The 24,919-nt window shown below is 45.1% G+C and overlaps 1 protein-coding gene across 5 annotated transcripts in view; it reads right to left on the bottom strand.

Moving 5' to 3' along the window:
• Window positions 1-24,919, bottom strand: part of LOC135542492 (zinc finger E-box-binding homeobox 2-like) — a 78,673-nt gene that overhangs the window by 19,914 nt on the left and 33,840 nt on the right. For 2 of the 5 annotated variants that reach the window (XM_064969493.1, XM_064969494.1), the window contains exon 3: window positions 349-600. In XM_064969493.1, coding sequence (XP_064825565.1) covers window positions 349-600 — 252 coding nt within the window. Of the gene's footprint in view, window positions 1-348; window positions 605-23,394; window positions 23,904-24,919 lie in introns of those variants that run through there. The other 3 variants (XM_064969490.1, XM_064969491.1, XM_064969492.1) reach the window with 3 other exon arrangements.

Here is a 24,919-nt window from a genome sequence, read left to right as displayed (position 1 = left end):
TAGCATTGGGACGAGCCGAGTGAGTTTCAGTCATGTGGGGTGTAGGAATCTCCGACATTCCTCTGCAATCTTACGTGGCACCGACATACGTTTCCTATGTATCGTCAAGTTACAGTAATGTCTCCTGACTCTGCTTGCCCCTGTCAACTCACTGCATGTCAAAATGTTGGTTTGATCTCGTACACTTCTTATGACTGGCAAGCGCGGTCAATCGCTGCCCCTGTTACTGCGGAGGTGGTGATGGTGGAGGGGGGGTTGGCTAACCTCTCATCTCGTGGAAAACAAAATAAATCTGGAAAACATTTTGGCTGTGATCCGCACGCTTTTGTGTGTGTGTGTGACACTCACCAGTACCGTCGACTGAGGCGTGCAGCATGTCGTTGTCATGCCAGACATGGTCTACTCCGCTGTCCCTCATGTCATCGTCCTCATCCTCCTTTGTCATCAGGGCGTGGCCCACCCTCGGGGATCCGGCGTCGTGGTTGTTCAGGCTGGCAGGGCTGCCCACACCGTTCAGTAGGCCGTCCTCCTCCGATACCAACAGCTTGTCCTCATCCTCTGTCTCTGAACCAGTATCCATCACATTCTCGTAATTCAACGCTGCAATGAGGGAGAACACAAAACAAAACAAGATGGGTCACTGCAGAGGAATTCATGTTTGGTGTTCATTGTACTGACCCTGAAATGGGAAAAAGGTCAAAGAGGATTATGTCCTCAGATGAAGTCATGATTGCACTGCACTGTTAGGAGCTAGTAACACAATCGTTTCGCTGCACCTGTTATAACATCTGCTAAACTGTATAAGAGACCTATAAACTTTGATTTTATTTGATTACAGGTTTAGACCCATTCCTGTTTGAGACGTGGACCCTTTCTGGCGGGGGGGGGGGGGGGGGGTACATCCCAATTACAACAACACCCACCGCGACAGACTGGAATCTGTAACTTTAACCATCATGGTGTGTGGAGTCAGTCAGCTGCTACGTAGACACGCCAAAATAGCCACACATTTTCTCCCGCAGTAGACTGCCTGAGATGCCAACCTAGCTACACCTTTCAGTTGGGGCTCACAGATCTGAAGCATACCCAACGTGGCTGAGATGCTCTGCACTTCTGATATTTACAAATGTCAAATAGTCATACCACCCTGGATGGAAATGGCTTAACCCCTAGTCATTTCATCACATTCACCGCTCCTACGTAAGTGACGCACCTACTGTACTTCGTGTTGTTCCCTCAGAACTTGACAGAAATCAACCGTCAAGTCAGATCTTGACAATGATACATGAAACAATACATACAGTATAAAATAACCCTAGCTTCATCGAAACAGGACCTGCGTCCTGCCCCTTTCCCTCCGTGCCCTCTCCTCTCGTCTTTTTCAGGGAGTGTTTTCAATGAGTCATGGTTTGCGGAGAGAAACACTTGCGCAGTCGAGCCCCGCATTAAAATAACTCACACAAGTAGCGGCCCGCTTGATTCCACAACACTTGGTCCCAGACACATGGCAGCCTCTCTTAAAATAGGCAGCTTGTAAATAAGGGCCGTGAACTCAATTGAAGGTGGCTGTTTGTGAATTAGTCTGCCCTCGCAAGGGCCGTCTCTCTAGCCTCTCCAGTCTACACACAAGGCCCATAAATTGTCTGTCCTACGAAGGAGGGCAAAAGACTTATTAGAGGAATAAACACAAGACGTTACCTCAGCGAGAGAAACAGGACCACCGCATCACACACCTCACTGCTAGTTCCTAAAACACTACTCTGGAGAAACAGACTCAAAACAACCGCAGAAGGGGGGGGGGGGGGGGGGGTCAGAGTATGACATCATGGGAACCAATTTCAAATGTGGCTAGGGGGAAGGCGAGGAAAAAGCAGAGTGCAAAAATGTTTACGGTCCGTTTTAATTGCTGTACTGTAGCTATAAATGACTACTAAATACAACTCTAAAACCTTCTAAAATTCCAAAACGGAGAAGGGAAAATAAATCAGATATTTACTTGTTATATAGCACGGAGAGAAATAAGATTACGCTGAGCGTACACAGTACGTTCATACATGATCTTTGTATAATCCGCGGGTCTGCACTTGCCTTCCGAACAACAGGCGCAAATTACAAGGAAAGCGGCTGCGTAGACAGGGCCAGCAGAATCAGCTGACCTGGTTAGAATACCAATTGACGGGGGAAACAAAACCTTTTCAAGAGGTGTGACCACAAGGGTTTAGGCAAGTTCAGACTGGGTAATGCCCCCAGACATGAAAAAAAAAGAGAAAGCCAAAGAAAAGCCAAAAAGAAAGTGAGACATTCAACTCCTGCTGTGTGGTCCCCGATATACCTTGGCCCACAATTGATAAGATGTTATTATTATTATTGTATTTCCCCTTTGGTCCCTTCCCAACTTACCCTGACCCCCCCCCCCCCCCCACACACACACACACCCTAACCCCCCTTCTTAGCAACACAACGTGCTGTGGACTCCGTACTCCCCTTTCTCCCAGGCAGGTTTCTAAGGGTGGCCTAGCAGGCGGGCGGCAGGGGGTAACAAAGAAGCAGGAGGCCTGGGAAGCTATTACCCCGCCCCCTGAAGACCTGATCTCTGGACACAGCCTGAATTCCGACGAATACCCAGGAGGAGTGAATGGCATTATCTAAGGATGGACAGGTTTTAAAAGGCCTTTCTTTGCACCCCAAACCTCTCATAGGGCATTTTTCAGTGTGCTACAGGTCCATGTGTAGCGTATTGGTTAACGCATGAAGAGAGGCGCTACAATGTGACGTCTTCAATATTGACCAACGGAACTGGAGACAATGGACCTCGGATCATAGAGGGGACGTGAAGATCACCCCACCCCCTGCAAACCTCTAGACATCTACAGTTGTCCAAACCAAACCATGAAAAGCTTCTAACGCCAGGTTGGGGATCTGTGCTTCCATGCAGGTCTACGTGTTTGAGGGGTGAGGTAGGGAGTAGTAGAGGGGATGTGATCCAAGCTAGAACATTGGCTATCAGACAGAGCATTACTCATCAAAGAGCCTGGAGAAGACAGAAATGACCGGGTGCAACTTGTCAATCAAAGAAGCAAGTAGCATTGACTTCAGAAAGCCTGCTTTGTTGAGGTGACATCTCTGACAGACGCCTCAGTATAATGTAAGCACCAGCCTGACATCGGGCATTGTACTCTGAAACAAAGTCATTTCGAAACCTACTAATGTCAGCCTACACTCTGCCATTATTTTGTTCTATACCTCGCCACTAATCAATCTTTTGTGTTTCTAGACGAGATAGACAAAGAAATCATCATGTTTACTTTCTAGGGCTACGTTTTCTTTCAGATGACACATTCTATTTTTCTCCTGCTTTAGTTTAAGTGCCACCCGCAACAAAGGCAATTACAGCTGGCATTTTGACTGATGCTACCTGTTACCAGCTGATTTCACCAGCTCTCTTCTTTCTCCTGATTGGAGGTGGATAAAGGGAACGACTTTTACAGATAATTAAAATGACACTTGTAATTGCTCACTTTTGAGTCTTGCTTAATACCGGGCTTATACGTGTCTGGCGTAACTCTTTCAGAACTCTGGTATTAGGCTGTCAGGCATACCAGTGCAGAGGGCAGTTTCAAAAGTGCATTGATTATGATGTCGATAACCTTCCACAATGACCGTTGAGGATGAGAGAGCGAGTCATCCTTTCAACGTCTGTGGCAAAACAAAACAAACAAAAAAGGAGTCTGATTGAAATCTCATCAACTTTCTGAAAACAAATAAAGATAATCGATATTGACCATCGATATTTTGACTGTGACTGTTTCTCTGTACCCTTATAATTATTTTTTTTTTTTTTTAAAAGGTCATATCAAGTCATCTAAAACTAAAAAATTCTACCAAAGTGAGAAAAAACTGCATGTTAAGACCAAAAATGTGATTGTGTTTTACTGTCGAGCTGTTAAACAAACCCTAACTCTCCCACTACGAAATCTGCGTGTCATACACTCAGACATCAACCGTACAACCCTTGAGGCATACACTGACCATCTGAACATACCCAAAGCACACACTCAAATAAACATACCTTGGGTGAATGTGCTGCAAACGTGCATCTGTGTGCCTACTCTTCCCCTTTTCATACACTCTTCCACAAATCCCCCTCAACGGGCTCCCAAGCTGGGAGGCGCTGGATCTGCACTCGATCCATAACAGAACGACCCAGAAACAAATATCCAAATAACCACTTCTGCCAGAAGATCTATTCCACCCAGTGTGTCTCTATGTCCATTACAGTACCCTATATTTTTGGGGCAGAGACTTTCCCGTTTCCAACCAGCTTCCCGTTAGATTGTGATGGGGAGAGCCTGGCTAACTGACCGCTGAGGCTTATAGCTCCAGGTAATGCAGCGTTTCCTGTGGCTATCGGCGTCGGTAATGAGTAAGGACATTCACCCTATTGGAGGATAACTGCCCTGTCTCATGAATGAGAAACATGCTGATCACCTGAATGGCTAGGAGGGCAGAGGGGGAAGGGGGGGGGGGTAGAGGTCGAGAACAGGGGAGGTAAAGAGGCATTAGGTAGAAGGTCATAGCCTTGTGGCTACCCCATTGGAAGGTTGTTTTTTTTTCTTTCTTTAAATTTTTTTTTTTAACCCCCTTTTATTCCCCATTTCGTGGAATCCAATTGTTTAGTAGTTACTATCTTGTCTCATCGCTACAACTCCCGTACGGGCTCGGGAGAGACGAAGGTCGAAAGCCATGCGTCCTCCGAAACACAACCCAACCAAGCCGCACTGCTTCTTAACACAATGCGCATCCAACCCGGAAGCCAGCTGCACCAATGTGTCGGAGGAAACACCGTGCACCTGGCAACCTTGGTTAGCGTGCAATGCGCCTGGCCCGCCACAGGAGTCGCTGGTGCGCGATGAGTCAAGGATATCCCTACCGGCCAAGCCCTCCCTAACCCGGATGATGCTAGGCCAATTGTGCATCGCCCCACGGACCTCCCGGTCACGGCCGGCTGCAACAGAGCCTAGGCGCGAACCCAGAGTCTCTGGTGGCACAGCTAGCGCTGCGATGCAGTGCCTTAGACCACTGCTCTGAGTAGGCAGTTCCGTGAACCTTCATCCTTTTAGGGTAGGAAGCGTTTGGGGGTTGTAGGTGGGAGGAACCGAGGGAACATTTAAATATATTCTTTGGAATTTTTAAATATGTCTACCTTGTCTGACATTAGGAGTACTGGCTGTTTTACATTCATTAGAAATACCGAAAATGATTCTGACTGTCTGTCTGTATTCCAGTGAGATACACAAGAATGCTTAAGATCTTGTCCAAGTCTACTGGCCTGGTGTTTCACATGGGCCAGACCAATCAAGCCATAAGCAATAAAAGGACAGTGGCAGAGGGCAAACAAAGAGCTGAAAGGGGAGGGGCAGCATTGTAGAGGCGATGAATGGTTAAAATTCGGCAATGTGTAAACCAACCTGGGAGTGGGGTGTATGTGTGTGTGTGTGTGTGTGTGTGTGTGTGTGTGTCTCTCTCTCTCTCTCTATGTCTGTGTGCATGGGAGTGAGTAGTGAGTGATTCTGAGTGTGTCAGGGAGGGGTTGGTTATGTTCAATAATGTCTGCCATGAGGCACCCACAGTAGCCTGATTCTAATTGAATTAAACTCCCATTTATTTGCAGAGGCCTGAGCAACAGGCTGGAAAAAAGAAAGCTTCAAGGTTTTCTCAACCGCTCAGAGGGCCCACCTTTACTCGACCTGTACAGATCCACCATCTGTACAACCCTGCACACATGTTCCTCCTCCTCGACAAATGTTCTGGGCCCCCGCCTCCCCAACGCAGGAGCCAAAAAAAGGGGGGGGGGGGGGGGAGAGGCAAGGCACACAAAAGCTCCCTAGGCTGCCCTCAGGACTGAAAATGAAATGAAAAAAACAACATATATTTATAAATAGAAATAACAATATCCTAAGATAACCGGCTCAGGTGAGATCGATTTCCAGCTAAAGGTTCCTCTGGCTGCTGACATACGTCAAGCAAAGGAAAAGGTTAAAATTAGAAAATGTAATTTATTTGATAATTTCCCAGAATAATTAGTGTTAATATGGGTTAATTAATATGCAAATCTCTCAGCAGATGTTCTGCAGCGGGTCCTTGCTACGAGAGAGAGAGAGAGTGTGTGTGTGTGTGTGTGTGTGTGTGTGTGTGTGTGTGTGCGTGTGTGTGTGTGTGTGTGTGTGTGTGTGTGTGTGTGCGCGCGTGTGTTTGTGTGTGTGTGTGTGCGCGTGTGTGTGTGTGTGCGTGTTTTGTGTGTGTGTGTGTGTGTGTGCCTTTGCAGCCTCTACTTTCTCCTGTCTGATTTTGGCTGTCACTTATTGGCTATAATTACTGTAACTAACCAAATACACACAAAACCTTTCGGAGGAGGAAGGATGAAACACTTTCCAGTTTGAGTCGTTCATCATGGGCAAACTGGTACTTTGCTCACATAAAGGGAGACAATTTCAAATTTTCTTTGACTATAGTATAAAAGCCCTTTTTAGGCTTCTTACCAATTTTCCCAATGAATGCAGCAAGCGGGTACTTAAACTCTTCGAAATGTGTGTGCCTTTGTACGTAAATGTGTACAAATGTAAATTGTATAGTAATCATTACTGGGAATACCAAGGGAGCACCACCTGCACATCAATGTCGATGTTGGACTGTTGACAAATCACCTATGCCTGCTCAATTTATGCAGATATTTATAAGCAGATAAATAATGAAATGTCCTGGAAAAGGAACAGGGGATCAAAGAAGTAAATGAAGGGTGCTTTATCCAGAAGAATCAGGTTTCCTATCAAATATTAATTTCACCCCAAAAAGCGCTCAGCTGGAAGACTCCCCTCAAACACACAAACCCTTGCTTTAGTTTGATTCACAATCAAAATATAGCATATAAATCCAATGTGTAAGGCACAGGGAGAATTCATCTTACAGTGTAACAAACTTCCTTTGGAATCTTATTATTTCTTGATATATTTCAGCTTCCTAGATGTTCTCAGCCTGCGAGCTGGGGTACAGTGCTCTGCTCTGGAGGCCTGCTCACTCAAGAAGAGAGTATCCATGTTCTTGATAGTGGAGTAGTGTGCTGCTATAAGCTGAGAATCTTATCTGGACCTGTCCTCTCTCTCTCACTCTCTCTCTTTCCCTCTGTGGCACTTTCTCTGTCGGGCCTTCTGTCTCTCCCTCTCTCTCCCTCTCCCTCTCCAGCCCTCCTCACCAGTTGCAAAGGGACACCATGGCTCGCTGCCACAGGTTCACGCCTCCCACCTCCGCCTCCCCGCCCCAGTGTGCCCTCCCCTCTGAATGTTCTTTTAGAAACACACATACACTGGCATCGAGAAATACACACATACACACACACATACACACACACACACACACACACACACACACAGTTACAGTTCCGTTCCAGGTAAAGGAATTTGCTGACGGGGCCAGAGTAGGGCCAGGGACTGATGTTGGTTTCATGTGAGGGGACGGGGGGGGGGGGGGCAACAAATTGATAGTCACAGCACAGTGTTATCAGCTAGCTGTTTAATATGACCTGACTGTTGCTCTGTCTGTCTGTTGTTGCTGTGAGTGAGCTCAGAGAGCCAGTGGGGCCTTGCACCTTGTTTACAGCCAACAGCATAACACCACTAGTTCTCCCTTTATGCATCCACGCATCACTGTCATCAATCACAGTCTACTGTACTTCAAGTGAGTGCTGCAGTGTGAGCGCCCGTGTGTGTGTGTGTGTGTGTGTGTGTGTGTGTGTGTGTGTGTGTGTGTGTGTGTGTGTGTGTGTGTGTGTGTGTGTGAGGGGGGTAGCATGTGTGCGTGCATGTTTGTCAGAGAGAGCCAGAGAGAAAGAGAGATGTTCTTCCGAACGTGTCTTCAATCACATTTCTATTTATCAGGGACAAAGAAAGGAAAGGTGCGTCACGAGGAGTATCATCTAGTCTCACCAAGGCCATAGAGCATGACAGAGTGACTGCAGTAGATGTCAGAGACCTGGCTCGACAAACTCTCAAATCTATCAAATTGACAAAATAGAGCCTGTTGTTGTTGGATACAGGTCATATTGATAAGTCATAACCTTGTCATATAAGGCAGACCTAACAGGAAGTCGTTTTAGCAGAAGATTTTGCTTAAAAGGACATAGTATTTAATACAACTAAAGTGAGGATGGTCTGTGGAAAAAGCAGCAATGGTTGTTTTTTTAGCTCAAGGACCATATGCCCCATTTTAATAAAAAAAGGAATCCATGAAAATAAATTACTTGCACTAAGTATATGCAAATTCAAATGTAAGCAATCAGTGAAAAATTAATTTAGCCAGAACTGATTAAAAGATTTAATAAATCTATATACAGTATTGCTTCAATCTGATATTGTAAATGTATTACACTTCCTGTAAGATTAATTAGCATGCTACAATAACATATTGCACTGCCAGAATGGATTACTGTAGGTTTTTGTTAATACCAGCTAAGCAGAACCTGAGTTGTAATTATGCACTCTTACAAAGTCATTTGATGGTGATTTCCTTACAATGTGAATAAAACAGGTACAAAAAAAAGTCACAAAACGTATAGGCCTGAGGTTAGTTCATTTTTATTTTGCTGGCCTTTGAGAAGCTAAAAAAGCTCAAATCCTTTCACAAGTCTGACAAGTTGAGTTGTTTTGTGTTCCCACAAATGCGTCTCACCTTTCCTAACTCGCCATAACTATTGTACAGACCCTGAGAGAAGCAAATGGGTCAAAACAACCGTTTGTTCTGGTCAAGGTTGTTATGGTTTCCTGTCCAGGCGGCTGTAGCCTCCAGCTACATTTATCTCAGGAACACTGAGTTTGCACCTGAAGCCTAACACAATCTGTCAGTTTCTCTCTCTCTCTCTCTCTCTCTCTCTCTCTCTCTCTCTCTCTCTCTCTCTCTCTCTCTCTCTCTCACCCTTCTAAATCTCTCTCTCTCTCTCTCTCTCTCACTCTATATATATATATATATATATATATATATATATATATATATATATATATATATATATATATATATAAATATATATATATATATACCCCTTAGTCAAATACATATAAACTCAGTTTTTCACAATTCCTGACATTTAACCCTTGTGAAAATTCCCTTTCTTAGGCCAGTTAGGATCACCACTTTATTTTAAGAATGTGAAATGTCAGAATAATATTAGAGAGAAGGATTTATTTCAGCTTTCATTTATTTCATCACATTCCCAGTAGGTCCGAAGTTATACATATACACTCAATTAGTTTTTGGTAGCATTGCCTTTAAATTGTTTTGGGTCAAACTTGGGTCAAACGTTTCGGGTAGCCTTACACAAGCTCCCACAATTAGTTGGGTGAATTTTGGTCCATTCCTCCTGACAGAGCTGGTGTAACTGAGTCAGGTTTGTAGGCCTCCTTGCTCGCACACTCTTTTTCAGTTCTGCCCACAAATTTTCTATAGGATTGAGGTCAGGGCTTTGTGATGGCCATCTTGACTTTGTTGTCCTTAAGCCATTTTGCCACAACTTTGGAAGTATGCTTGGGATCATTGTCCATTTGGAAGACCCATTTGCGACCAAGCTTTAACTTCCTGACTGATGTCTTGAGATGTTGCTTCAATATATCCACATAATTTTCCTTCCTCGTGATGTCATCTATTATGTGAGGTGCACCTGTCCCTCCTGCAGCAAAGCACCCACACAACATGATGCTGCCAACCCGTGCTTCACGGTTGGGATGGTGTTCTTCGGATTGCAAGCCTCCCCCTTTTTCCTCCAAACATAACGATGGTCATTATGGCCACACAGTTCTATTTTTGATTCATCAGATCAGAAGACATTTCTCCAAAAAGTATGATCTTTGTCCCCAAACCGTAGTCTGGATTTTTATGGCGGTTTTGGAGCAGTGGATTCTTCCTTGCTGAGAGGCCTGGTTATGTCGATATAGGACTCATTTTACTGTGGATATAGATACTTTGTACCTATTTCTTTCAGCATCTTCACAGGGTCCTTTGCTGTTGTTCTGGGACTGATTTGCACTTTTCACACCAAAGTATGTTCATCTCTAGGAGACAGAACGTGACTACTTTCTGGTACCTTCAGGCATTTGCAAATTTCTCCCAAGGATCAACCAGACATGTCGAGGTCTACATTTTTTTCTGAGGTCTTTGCTGTTTTCTTTTGATTTTCCCATGAAGTCAAGCAACGAGGCACTGAGTTTGAAGGTAGGCCTTGAAATACATCCAGAGGTACACCTCCAATTGACTCAAATTATGTCAATTAGCCTATCAGAAGCTTCTAAAGCCATGACATTATTTTCTGGAATTTTCCAAGTTGTTTAAAGGCACAGTCAACTTAGTGTATGTAAACTTCTGACCCACTGGAATTGTGGAACAGTGAATTATAAGTGAAATAATCGGTCTATAAACAATTGTTGGAAAAATGACTTGTGTCACCGACTTCCCAAAACTATAGTTTGTTAACAAGAAATGTGTAGAGTGGTTGGAGTTGTAATAACTTCAACCGAAGTGTATGTAAACTTCCAACTTCAACTGTATGTTTACATTGCCAAAGCATGTGAAATAAACAATAAACAAAAGCGAGACGAAAAATCTCTCTCTCTCTCTCTCTCTCTCTCTCTCTCTCTCTCTCTCTCTCTATTAGATTCTAATGAACAAAAACAAGAGAGACATCTGTATTCACACAGTTTTAAACACTGCAGGAGACAGCTTGTCAAACTGACTAAACCCACAAGAGAAACACAGAGCGAAGTTTATTATTCTTAACTAAAATAATTTACTGTTAGCTAAAATGATGACCAAATTTAATTTATGACCTTTTACCACATTAAATATTACAGCTCTTTGTCGCCTACGAATGAACTGTGTCCAGCGTATGAAATAGAGGCTCACTGTCACAAGGTATCATCTTGGAAGACTTCCAAGCAAACCGGTATTGTTTGGGATTCATTGTCAGGGGCCGGGTTAGTTGAATTTTCCTGATGTGTATTAAACACAATGAACGAGGTAAAAAAAACAAAATTGGTGTGAAGGCACATTTTCTGAATCGCATCTGTGCTTTGAGCTGGAGAGACAGAGAAAGACAGAGAGAGTATAAAGAGGAGAATGAAAGAGAGAGAGAGAGAGAGAGAGGAGAGAGGAGAATAAGAGATAGAAGAGAAAAAGGTGAGAGAGGAGAGAGAGCAGAGGAGAGAGAGAGGAGAACGAGAGATAGAAGAGAAAGAGGTGAGAGAGGAGAGAGAGCAGAGGAGAGAGGAGAACGAGAGATAGAAGAGAAAGAGGTGAGAGAGGAGAGAGAGCAGAGGAGAGAGAGAGTGTAGAACAAGAGAGAGGAAAGACTGCTCACTGTCATAAAACGCTGCCGGTCTGCCAGTCTGTCACCAGCTGGTGGCCAGGGGGAAGGGAGAGGGAAGGTAGGGGGTTTAGAAGGGTGAGGGATCAGGCCCCTCTGATGGGATAAAGATCAGAGGGGAGAACGGGAACCCATCCACCCACACAGGTGAGGACCAAGCCAGGCAGTGGGAGTAAGCAGGGCCCCCCCACCCCCCCACCCCGGTCTGGTCTGCATGGCCCCCAATCTGATCTGATCCAGCCTGGGTCTCAGCCTTTTCATTCAGATGCTAATGAGTGTGTAAATCACATCTGGTCCCCCCTCTGTGCCTGGATCTTTGTCACCTGAATAGCATCCCCACCAGGTATCAAACGAGCTGCAGGAAATGGGCCTCTTTTCATCCCCTCATCCCCACTTCCCCACCAACCTCTCTCCACCTCTCTCCAATCAGCAAATGAGCGGCGGGCAAACCCCCTGACAACGGGTGAACCCCCTGACAACGGGCCCCAGCAAGGCTCTGTGTCCTACAGGGAGAGAAACAGCCTCGGGAGACTCAGAGGGACACAGACACTGGACCTGATACTGTTACCATTTCCCAATTAGTTAGAGCAGCCAGGAGGATGTGGCTTCCACGAGGACACCAGGAAACACATTGGATGCAAAAACTACGATGCTCTTATTTTAACAGAGACATTGTATGACGAGTCACATAGATTTCAGAACCATGTGTACTGCATGCGAGATGAGTGGCGTTCGTCGTAAGTAACCTCTCTCTCTCTCTCTCTCTCTCTCTCTCTCTCTCTAGAACTAAATGAACAACATCATCACACGTCCCAGCCCATAAGTTATGGATGACGTGGGTGTGTGTAAACACTATCAGAGACAGATTTTCTCACATTGTCTGCCTCCTACCTACTACTTCCATATTTCACCTGCCTTTTCACCACCCAGAGCGGAACCTAAACCTTTAATTACATCACAGGAGGGTCTCCTCGTCCCCACAGTAGCAAAAAAAAAACAGAGCTGCTTCTTACAAGTCAATTCTAATGATGATTTCTGACCAACAGAGCAGCCAATCCACAGGAGGACCCACGTGACACATGGGGACCCCTTAAGGGTCTTTGTCATGCTAAACACACCTTTATCAGACCTCATCTTGAACCAGGATGCTTCGACAAAACACACCCCTCTAGTTTATTACGTAACAGAGAGGTTTCAACACGACAAAGAGCCACCTTCCATCCATTCACTCTGTTCCTTCATCATTAGAGTTTAAGAACTGCTTACTGATGTTGCCGTTACAACGTAGTACTTCAAAAAACAAAAAAAACAACAACAACGTCATACCGCAAATCAAAAGTTTAAAGTCATGCCGTGACTTTTTCTGACATACGGCGTCGAACAAATGCAAAACAAACGTTGTCTTTAAAGTGCACATAGTCCATCAAATCTGCAATACCTGAGGCAATTTTGTTTTTGCAGTCGGTTTTTAAAATAATAAAGCACTTTTGTTGAATATTGACAAAAACATTCCCTCTTGCCTGTCAGTCCATGAAGAAAACGAGCCATCATTTAAAAACAGTTGTTTTTCCACACAAACCACACAGACCCATTTCCCTGTCAATTACATGCAACCTTGGCTACGTACCATATGATATATAGAACATGCTTGTGCCTCTTACATAATTGAGCCGTTTCTTTGGCATAGATGATGTGGAAAGGGACCTGGGAAACTTAACGCCGCGTGCATACACACTGTGAGTTACTTTTGTCGTAAAAGAGTATAAAAGGACATTTTAGCGCCGCCTTAGCGCTACCCTTGGGTTCAGCCTCCCTGTGTTTCTGTCAATCTGTTTCCTTTTTTGATCAGGAGCATGAAAGAGTGAGCATGTGTGAATGCTGCAGGTACCTGGGGTAATGCAAGGTGCTAATTAGCTCAGCGGGATAATTGATGTGTAGATTACACCGCGAACAAATGCTTCGACTTGTTTGTGCTTCTCACTTTTACCCTGCTTGCTCCCTCCCTCCCTCCCTCCTCCCCTTCCCTCCCAACACCCCCTCTTTACCTCAGCGTTAATTAACAATTCACCTGCCTTGTTAAGAAGATGGCAGGGCATGCCATGGCTGCCAAGGCAGCAACGCAAAGTGGTTCGTAGGAGGAGGAGGGGGATTCAGCTTCATCAGGTTGAGATACCTTACTTTCTATAGTCGACGTCAACCCCGGCTCTATTCCCTGTGGCAATAAGCCCGGCCTGGGGAGACAAACAGCAGCTATAGCTGTTATATACTCAGAGGCGAGAGAGCATTATAAAAGAGCAAGACGAGCTCATAGAAATTCGAAAAGGAAACCATTTCTAAACGAAAGAGCATTCCATTAGAGTGTTTCCAATAGGCCTCCATTGTTTTGCCCTCTATAATGCTATTTCCTTCATCTTTTGTCTTTGGGAAACTATTATCAGCTAAAGCACTCACAGCAGCCTGTGAATACATTCTGTAGAGGGGGTTTGAATTCGTTCATTAACAACTGAATATCGGCTAACACATTTGCTGAGGCTCGCTAATAAACTAATAATGACTGTTTCTTTTAGTTGGGGAATTGGAACGAGGGAAGACATTAAAAATGTGCCTGAGGTTCGGTAAGACAGAAGAAGAGGGAGAGAGGGAGAGAGAGGGAGAGAGAGAGAGAGAGAGAGAGAGAGGGAGAGGGAGAGGGAGAGAGAGAGAGAGAGAGAGAGAGAGAGAGAGAGAGAGAGAGGGAGAGGGAGAGGGAGACTGGCCCATTAGTAGGACAGATGTGAAGGCAAAAGGTGAACAGTTTAAATGTCGCCTCCTCACCTCCCTGCCAACCGGCAGTAATTTGTCTCCGACTAGTTTACAAGTTAAACACATTATAGTGCTTATATAGTCTCATGTTGAGACCGCACCGACACACACACACACACACACACACACACACACACACACACACACACACACACACACACCTCTGTCACTGCCTGCGAGCTATCACCATTTCTCTAAGACACACAATTTGGACCAAAGGACGAGAGCTAAGCCAGGCAAAGCATTAAGCTTATTGTTTCTTGATACTTCCTCAAAGTTCCTTGTAAACGTCCTTCTCTCTCTTTAAGACCCCCAGTGACTTAGCTTTTATCAAATGTTCATCTAGACCGGAAGTCATATTAATTCTCCTTTCCCTGTTAGAGCTCTCTCAGGCAGAATGATTTGTACAATGTAAACTAGAGGAAATGTGCTGTGGGAGAAGACTTCCCTACTGGCCTCGTTTAACTCTATACCTGCTACGAAACTGCTTTTAACCTACACTTTACACTTTTTCACAGATTAAAAGGAAAAATGAACTACAGAAAATAAGGATGGGACGTCTATGCACTTAATTATCTACAATATAATCCCTAAATATTCCTTAATCATGGTATGTTTTCTTCATACTGTATATATTTTTTTCTCCGGTTTTTCTTTTCAAGATAAAAGATATGTGGGGGAAATGATTGGATATATTATTAACTTCTTTACACGTCCTCAGTGTGCCTTTTCTCAGACAGATAGATGACTCCGCCCTCCAAAAGGTTCGAGAAGCAGAGAAGCTTATTTGTACATATTTGAGTCAGACAAACTGGCAGTTTCCGTCACCAACCTGATAATTCTCCCCAACATCCCTCACCCACCCTGGCCTTTGTTTTCCCTCCCTGCCTTTTTCCTGTCGCCATCTCGGTATTTAATCTTATACAGACAGGCGGCACGGAGGGTTTACTTTCCCCCTCAAAGACAGGGTCGGCTACGCAAGCAGGCAGGAGGAAGAGAATGGAGCTAGGAACTTGCTAGGGACAGACAGGGGAGTTTAGCAAGAAAGGCACAGGAAACCTGTCCTGTGCGTAACTTTTAACAAAAAAAACTTTCATCTTCCCAAGACAGTGCATTTCCAACTGAGTTTCTCCTTTGAACTATTACCTGATAAGGAAACTTTCCTTTTTTTTCTCTTTCGGGAGCCACAGAATGAAAAGGGGGGGGGAGCATCCCCCCTCTGTATACACGTTAAACCTCTCATCGCTTTGAACACGAGCTACAGCTCCTTTTATCCCTGCAAAACCAGTTTCCTATGGTTATTAACTCCTTCAAACCAGGTAATTACAGCTGTGGTAAACAGAGCTGTGGCAGATCAGAGAAGAGTCGCAGCTCAGGACCCACTTCACATTTGCAATCATACGCCGCCTTAGACTGCGTCCTTAATGGCACCCTATTCCCAATACAGTGCACTACTTTCGCCCGGGGCCCTGGTCAAAAGTAGTGCCCTAAAGAGGGAGCAGGATGCCATTGGGGGGATGCAAGCTCTACACTTAGTGCGTTAGGTAGTTAACAGGACAGAGGTAATAATGCCAGGCTGCTGCGGGATCCATTTGTGGATAACTGCTCCGCGGTCTAATCCATTTAAGTCACGAGGTCTCTGTGTAAGGAGGGAGCTGTGTGTGGAGACGGTGAGAGGGGAGAGCACCCATGGGTATATCTGATGGGTGGGTCATAAATCACATGGAGAGAGAAGTTTTTAAAAAGTGGAGCGCAGGCTCCCACAAGTGAGGAGTGGATGTGGGGAACACCCCTCAGAGGGAGAAGGGAGAGACTCTGAGCCTGAGACAAACACGGGGTCAATCAACACTGGGTTAAAACAGCAGTGAGCCCGGAGGAGTGGAAGGGGAGCTGGATTACTACCCCCGTGCCCCTCTCTCTCTTTCCCCTTCCTCTGCTCTACCCCTGGATCCTCCCCTCCTAGCTGCACTCAAACACATTGAGAGAAGGAGAGATGTTAACCCAAATAAAAAGAGGTGAAGTATTAGTTTGCCTCTGGCTGATCTACTGTAACAGGAAGTCCAAGGCACTTTCAGCGGTGCCCTTCATTTATTTATCTTTTTCTCTCTCTCTCCCTCCCTCCCTCTCTCTCTCCACTTTCTCGATTGTTGTTTCAGTTAATGAAAACAAAGAGGTGACGAGACATTTTATGGTGTCCTTGTGACACACACGTCACACACTCCCACATGGGTCAGACAGGAAGGGCCAGTCTGACAAGGTCCCTAAATGTTCTGGCAGTTTTTAAAATCTCCCAGATACTGATATAATATATATGTATGTGTGTGTGACTTTTCTAACATGAAAACACTAAATCCTCTGTAATGGACAGCTCGTACATCCCCGGGGCTTACACAGGGCAAAGATAGAGCTTTCTGTTGATTCTTGTGACAGACAGAAATCAATTTGATTGGCTCCACCATTTTGTGTAGCTGCTGTGTGGTGTTTCAAAGGCGCTATATATGTGTCTGTTTGTTTCTTTTCTTGTTCTTATCTGTTTTGGTCGGTGTGAGGTGTGACAGAACGAACGGGTAACCAGTTCCCCTTTCAACTGTGTTCACAGGGTGACAACCACCCAGCCGATCTACTGCAGAGAGGGAACTAATCATGCATTGACACCTTGAACCGTTCAAGTCTCTCTCTCAGAGAGTAGGGACCACATCTCTCCCCCTGCTTGGCCTGTTCGCTCGCTGTCACTGCCACAAATTGGCTTCAAACTTGAATCCAAGGTGCCAGAGAAACATTACACAGACAAAGGCTTGAATTCCGCCCAGGGCCTAATGTGTCAAAATCCTTACCCTGCACTACAGAGGAATAAACCTCTTCATTATAGCTTGTTATGGACTCTATTGTACATTTGCTTTGCCGATACCCTAGCTCGTTAGACTCGGCCGAAACTGAAGCTCTTTTCCTATTGCTTTGGTAAATGTCTGTGGATCGCCACAATGTTTGTCTGTGTCTTACTTGAGAGCAGGATATTTAGCTACAAAATCACGTGGGGGGGGGGGGGAAAAACTGAAACATTTCTGACAGAAAATGATGCTCTCATTTACCCGCAAGAGCAATTCTCAATAGGGTTAAAAAGAAAAACTTTCAAAAAGAATGCAACAAGGGCATACCCAACCAAAACAGACAGCTGCACCGTTCGGTAAACAGTCTACCGCTGACGGAAAGCTGTCTGTAATTAGACAAAGTAGTAATCTGGTTCTGACAGAGAGGATTATATTTGGTCCCGGTGTGTCTGGGGAAGCCGATTTCATTTCCTGGAAAAACCTTTCCTTCCTCCCTCTCCTCAGATCCTCCACAGTTACCTGACTCAGCTGCTTGTAGGAATCAAATTCAGTCAACAGATAACAGCTAATCATTTGTCACCCTGAGAAGCAATTCCCTGCGATTGCCAAGGAAGAGTGCGCCACTTTATTCCCGCGCTCTGTCAGATGGCGAAGAAATTGCATTCCGCCGCGCCGCGCCTAACCTCTTGCTCTCCAGAGTCACCCGTAACAACAGTTGACTTCATCAGGAGGACGCCACCATGGCCAACCCTGAACAGCATCGATTCAGGCGAGGCCCACCCCTGGCCCCCTAAGATCCCCTACCAAACCCCCAGCCGCACCCCTTCCAACCCCCAGACTACGCAACCCAGTGGAAATACAGGCAGACTCCACACAGCTGTTCCCTTCCAGTATTCCTTGAGGTGTTACACCGTGTCGCTCCTACCTACTGTCTTAATCAACTGATCGTCATCGCCATAGCTACACTATCAAAGTAGCAGAACATATCCTGGAAACAGAATCCGCATTCCAAAAGAGAATGCGTCCATGTTTGTTGGGACTGGAAGTAGCTTAGGCTGCTTGTTGCAGAGAGAACTGTCAGGGCTTTGCTTTTTCATGTGACCTGAAAAGAATTGACGGTTTTCAGAGCGAGAATTTTTTATTTTATTTTATTTTTCCCCAGGTTCATAAGGGTTTTTAATTTGTGTTTGTTAACTGGCTCCTGGAATACAGCCACACAGCTACTTAATTACATTACACATGGCATGGAGATGTTCGTAGCAGGCAGAAAAAACACAACATTGCCAGCGTGCAAAAGTACCTTTAACAACTAGCAAATGTAGTGATTTATTTGAAAGGGACCATTCTATTAGATTAGCAATGGCATATTAGCGACAATTTGGTAAAAGAGGCTAACCGAACAAAAGATCTGTGAAACGGCAGTGTCTCGGAGAGAGTGCTCATGTTGATTACGTAATGCTACGCCTGTGTGTTGCAGATAAGAACCAGGTACAGATACGGGACCGGATGGTTTGTAGCCTACAGTATGTGTGTCTCGGTGAGTACAGGAGAGAGACAGTTGGAAGGAAGGTCAGAGGAATGAAACATCTTGTGGAGTTTTTTTGTTTTTACTAAGAAAAGGGAATGAGTCAGCTCCTTCTGTCAAACAAGTGTCTAAAGCACAAGCAGGAACTAGTGAACCTAAGACCTTCACAAGGCCTCACCGTTTCACACTGTAATATAGGGTGCAACATTTCTGTCTGTCTTTAAATAGTGTATCTACAGTACTGCAGATATTTCTAGAAGTAGATGAGTTATCATAAATGACTCACTACAGCCTCCATGTAAACGATAACTAATGGCTTGCCTTTGCGTAGTAAACGAAGTCAGAAATATAATGCATCCACCACTGAATATTTAGAGGATTTTCTTCAATAATCAGAATATTTGACTATTTCCAAATATTTCCACAAATTAATTGATGTAGGTTTTAGCTATTGTGCTGGGAGGAAAGAAAACGTCTCTGAAATGTAAGTAGTCTGCAAACAGACACAAATTCCCAGGGAAAAGTCACATTTTCACAGGTTAGACTAAATAATGTATGCATTCATTCACTTTGGCATGATGAAGCAATTTTAGCCTTTACAACCCAGGAATACTCAGGAGGAACAAGGCCCAGCTTCCTGCATGGCTGAATAATTCAAACATCCAGGTGGAAGAGTCTCAGAATACTTCTGGTTCCACAGAGGAAGAAGCAGAGGTTTCGATTGGCTAATACCTAGGAGAGTGTCCAATGAAATCTCACCAGATTTGCCTCTTCAGACAGACTGTAGAAGAATATATTTTTTGGGTGAGAAGACAGATATTGACACAAGATAACGATGAACATCTGTGTCCATGACTACAATAGACATGGTTTAGGAAATCAAATGTAAGAAACAGAAGAAGAAAAAGAAACGACGAAAAAAACACAAACGTGGCGAAATCTAAGGTGTTGAAATGAGAGAAGGTTTGGTTACCTCTCCACTCGGTCTGTCGGTCGCAGAGCGTCAGAAGTCAGAACCCAGATGAAGGTTAAAAATTGCATTCTGACTCAGTGTGTGTGTGTGTGTGTGTGTGTGTGTGTGTGTGTGTGTGTGTGTGTGTGTGTGTGTGTGTGTGTGTGTGTGTGTGTGTGTAAAAATGGCATTGTGAGTCAACACCCTGCTGGCTTCTTGTCAGGTTTCAATATGTGCCACAGGGAAATTCATACGCCTTCTCTCTCCCAAATCTGTGAGGACATGCTCAGGATCACTCCCAAATCACTGCTGCCTAGGAGTTGCTGGAGTTCAGGTTGCCCCTTGGAGAAAGAAAATGCTTCAAAAAAATACATTCATCCTGAGTGAGGGCAAAAAAAATCTACACAAAAATAGAATTGAGGTGTTTCAGACATCAAACAAGATGCTGTCTGGCGGTTTTGATGTGGTACATGGTCTGGGGATGGATGGACAACTAGTTGGTTTGTGCTCTGAACAGATGTCGGCCTCCAGGACGGAACTGTGTGGGGGATTCGGCGAACCTAAAGTGAGCACGTTAAAAAAGGGTATTAGCTCATAGCTCACTATCAGAATCCCGGGACAGCTCAATCCTAAATTAAGCCTATGGTTGCCAAAGTTCACAATGAGCTGAGGTGTCCAACAAGCCTTCACGAGTGAGCTCACCAAGGAGAGAGGAACACCTTTATTATTACAGTTGAAATCTTAATAACAGCAACACTTGAATTGTGGTTTCATTATGGTTTGAAACAATATAGAAACTAGAGAGGGAAGAGAAAAGGGGGAGAAGGAGGGAGAGAACAAATGGAAAAAGAAAACAATGGTTAACCGGACTAGAGGAGGGATGTGTAAGTCTGTTTATCCTTCTACCTCATACTCAACACCCAAACCGGCGCTCAATATTTACTGCCCTTGGTGGCCAAACAAAGAGAGGTATGTCGTCAGAAAGTAATAAAAATCAATAAAGCAGGAACCCCCCCACCCCCCCACCTGGCCAAAGGGCCCTAGTGATAAGTTGTATATGTTGTAAAAGCTCGGATCATTTTCCACATCCAGGCAGCTAGGCCCTGGCTTCCTACGCCAAGACAGAGCAGCGCGAGGAGAGTGGGGCTGCTGCTGCAAGGCCACCTGGGAGGGCCTGGAGCAACGTGGCTCATCCCACAGTTGTCTGGATGCCAGCTCCATTCCATCAGCGTCCGTCAGTACCGGAACGCGGGATCACGCACTCGGCAAGGAGCAGCAACTGGACACCTCTGACCCCGTTCCCTGAACCACCCTGCCGCTACGAACCTCGACCCCCAACCCAGTCACCACCTACTCAGCCTGGCAGGTCTTCATGGAACCTTCACAAACTGTTAAAAAACTTCACAGGTCCCCGGGGATGAGTTCTTGCATGGCGGACGTGGTGGAGGTTGCCTTGACTAATTTAATAGTCAGGTTTCCACACTCACCCGTGGTGGGTGACCTCCCTCCCTCCCTCCCTCCACACGCACACACACACACACACACACACACACACACACACACACACACACACACACACACACACACACACACACACACACACACACACACACACACACACACACACACACACACACACACACACACACACACACACACACACACACCTTCTTCTGGCTTAGGCAACTGGCAACATGTGGCAAAACAACGTAAAAAGCTGTGTTCCAACAGTGGTTTTAAACTAAACCTTGAATCATTCAAATACTAGGCCTATATGGCGTGTATTTGACCGAAGATCAGAGGAACCTTGTCTCAACTCTTATCCAGGAGAGCCTGTTACTGTAACCACAACTAAAGGGCAGGTGAGCAGCTGGATGCTGTTGTAGAAGACTGTCATATTTAACTTCTCAGTGGTCTGAGGATCCAGGCTAACACATTGTGGGGGTGTGGTCTGTACCGCTGGGCTGGAGGCTTGACTTGCTGTTCATTCCTGGCATGCAATCGGTGTTAAAAGCTCATTCGATGGGGAGCATTGCGCTCTCACAGCAGTTTGGTTGGAGCGTAAAACCTGTAAATTCAGATAAATTTTTTTTTACAAAAAAGGTGTGATAGGTCCGCACTCAAAACGATGTCGCATACGTTTATTTGATTTCATTTCGAAAACGATTTTCACTGCATCAGGGATAGCAGCGTACACAGATGTTTCGGCTTCGCAGCCTCCTTCAGTGTGTAGGTGCTAGGAAGTCAGCTTTTATGCAACGTCTTTTCTTTTTTTTCAAGTGCGGACCCCATCACTCCTTTTTGTTTACGCAATCTGTAGACAGTCTTCAGTGGGCTGTTCTTTTCTCTCACAGGGGCTGCTTCCAAAATGGCACCCTACTGGCCTATGCGGCGGACTGCAAAAGTAGTGTAGTGAAATTGGGAATAGGGTGCCATTTGTGATGGGGCCGGGGTTTGGCCGAGGATAAGCCACGTTTGCCAAGTGAGATTCCTGGGATACGTTGGGCCCGCCCACACATACCCTCCTCATCATGAGTGGATAGGCTCGGGTCACAGATATGAACATGACCTCAATTCCGTGGGTCTCTGGAGCTGAGGACATTACAATGTAGGTGGATATCAGAATATCTCCACAGTGCATTGTTGCTCCCCTTGTGAACTGCATGAAGTGTATCCTTGGTTCACTGTGAACTGTACATTATCAACATAAATGCTGTAGGGATTTGACGTCATCAGCTATTTACCGACCAGGGATTATTTTTGGTGTGGTTGTTGTTGCCGTACACTTTTTGGTTATGAGCTAATTCCTTTCATCTTTCTTCATCTCTAAGTGTTACCTAAAGCTAGTAAACAACATGGGTCTCGTACAAGAAGACACGAACTGGGATTATTGAGCACCGTTGATAAATAAAGGCATCGATAACTCGGTCTCTGGACTTGTTTGGTTGAAAAGAGGCAACAGAAGAAGAAAACAAGCTGAACATTTGTAATAAGCACCGAGGCTAAAATATATCTCCTCCAAGTGTATCACATCCCATACAAATCGGCATTCATTAAGCCTTCCTCTGTCTTTTATCAGCTGCAGTGGGGAGAGAAAGAAAAGAGATTCAAGCATGATGTCTAATTACAGTCCCAAAAGGAGAGCTCCTCGCTCCCCCACTCTCGCCCCGCCTCCCCTCCAACCTTCCCCTTTCAGAGAGACAGAACATTTTGAGGACAAGGGCAGGCATTTTTGGGGAAATAAACATGACCCTTGTGAATTCTCCCAAGGAAAGGAGTGACTATTTGCTGTTGGCTCGGAAGGGCCTCGGAGAGAAAGAGAGGGAGGGAGAAAGGCTCTTGACGGTGACACCTCTCCTAGCAAAAAGACAAGGGGCTTTATCAGACAGAGGTTGCCCGTGATAGCACTCAGGCTACGGAAGTGCCACTCACTGGCACTTAAAGCTGTGCCACTCCATAGCCTCCATAACCCCTAAGAATAGCATAAAGTTCAGTTGATAAATGAGGAATTATAACACACCACAACTCTAGGCCTCCTTCCTTCTTGCAAGTTAGGGTGGCAGAGGAGAGGGGGGGGGGAAACTGGGTGAACAGAAGTTGTAAAAAGAAGCAAGAAGAGACTATTTGAAACTCTTCAATCTGATAAAGGATTATGACACAGATAATAAATATATTCAACCTTATAAATATTTTAGCTTGGCTACTCCCTGGGCTTAATGTGCTGTACAGCGTCTAATTAAGCATGTATCTGATAGATGCCACTACATAATGATGTGCTGATGTCTAGGGGGTTGGCCAGGAAGAGAAGTATCCACTGAAAGGCATGATTTGTAATAATGATAGCCATGATAATGATGCTACTACTACTTCAATTAAAAGTACTTACGAGTACAGCTGCTACGACTTCGACCAGTACATCGGCCACACACACACACACACACACACACACACACACACACACACACACACACACACACACACACACACACACACACACACACACACACACACACACACACACACACCACAGACCAAGTGATAGGCATTGATTTACATGGCTCAGTTACACTCTCTCCTCGATTAGATAGAACTACCTTTTTAGCAGTTAAAGGGGCAGTGTTATTTCAGTGCACCTAGTTGTGTAAATTTCCTGCTAAATTTTGCAGTAGTGAAACTGGTCTGAGTTCTGCTGATCAGGGCGGTTTGGCCTCCAGGACATGCTTGGCCAAGCACTATTTGAGCTGTGATACACTGACGCCGAGAACTAACGCACGCACGCACGCACACACACAGGCACACACACACACACACACACACACACACACACACACACACACACACACACACACACACACACACACACACACACAAACACAAACACACACACACACACAAACACTCGCTCCAACCAATGTCAGAATTCTAACACACACTTACACACACAAAACGGTAAGTGTCACGCTAGCAGTAAAATATATTGACGGACCAGGACAGAAGTGTGAAGTCCTGTGCTACTAAGTCACTCTAATAACAAGGACCAATAGCTCACCGACCCCAAAAATGTTTCCTTTTTTAGATAACGTATTTTTCAACTGTATGGGCCCTAATGTCATTGGTGAAAGCCCATAAAAGGCCTAACAATCACAATAAAGAAAGGAAACTTAGCATCGTTCTTACACAGGATCTAGAGACAATTTATAGTCCCTGATTACATTCAAAAATCACCAATCGTTCTCTACTCTGGGGAAAATTCAAATGTGGACCCACACTAGTTGATTCTTCTGAGCTTCCCTTTATTTAAGGGTCAACGGCGTTAGCAGAGTAACATTGAGAATGGCTTTTTCAACGCCCCTTGGTTCAAAATGTTGCCTATTGTCCCTTGAACTTCTGTTCCAGCTCCTGCATTAGCTCTGCCCTGAGTCCACTTAGACACGGTGGGAGAACGAAATGCTAGCGAGACAACAACAACCAACACGACTTCTTTGCTCAATGATTTTAACATTTGATTTGTGTGCTAACCAGCTGATCGACGCAGATTAACACATGTCATTGTCATTTTGGAAGCGTTCCGCTCCTCCGGCTACCTTTTAAAAGTGAAGCCTATAGACTAGGTTGTTGCAAGTGATCGGCACAGCGATGGGGACGACACGATCCCCTCCGCTCAGGTAGACCGTACACACACTGGACTTTTTTTTTTTAAACCACACCAGTGCATTACACTATTACACTGAGAGTGCAATGCCTGCAGTTTAATATCCCTCCCTCCCTCCCTCCATCCCTCCCTCCCTCCCTCCCTCCCTCCCTCCCTCCCTCCCTCCCTCTACATCAGTGACCTGGTCTGTGTCTGACAGGCTCTGCCCTGCTCTTATTTCTCTGGAAACACGGCTGCCAAGTACCCACGAAACAGGCCT

Source organism: Oncorhynchus masou, chromosome 6 (assembly GCF_036934945.1).
Source record: "Oncorhynchus masou masou isolate Uvic2021 chromosome 6, UVic_Omas_1.1, whole genome shotgun sequence".
NCBI classification, from domain to species: domain Eukaryota; kingdom Metazoa; phylum Chordata; class Actinopteri; order Salmoniformes; family Salmonidae; genus Oncorhynchus; species Oncorhynchus masou.
The sequence above is the reverse complement of the archived record's forward strand: the minus strand, read 5'-3'. Positions and strand labels throughout refer to the sequence as shown.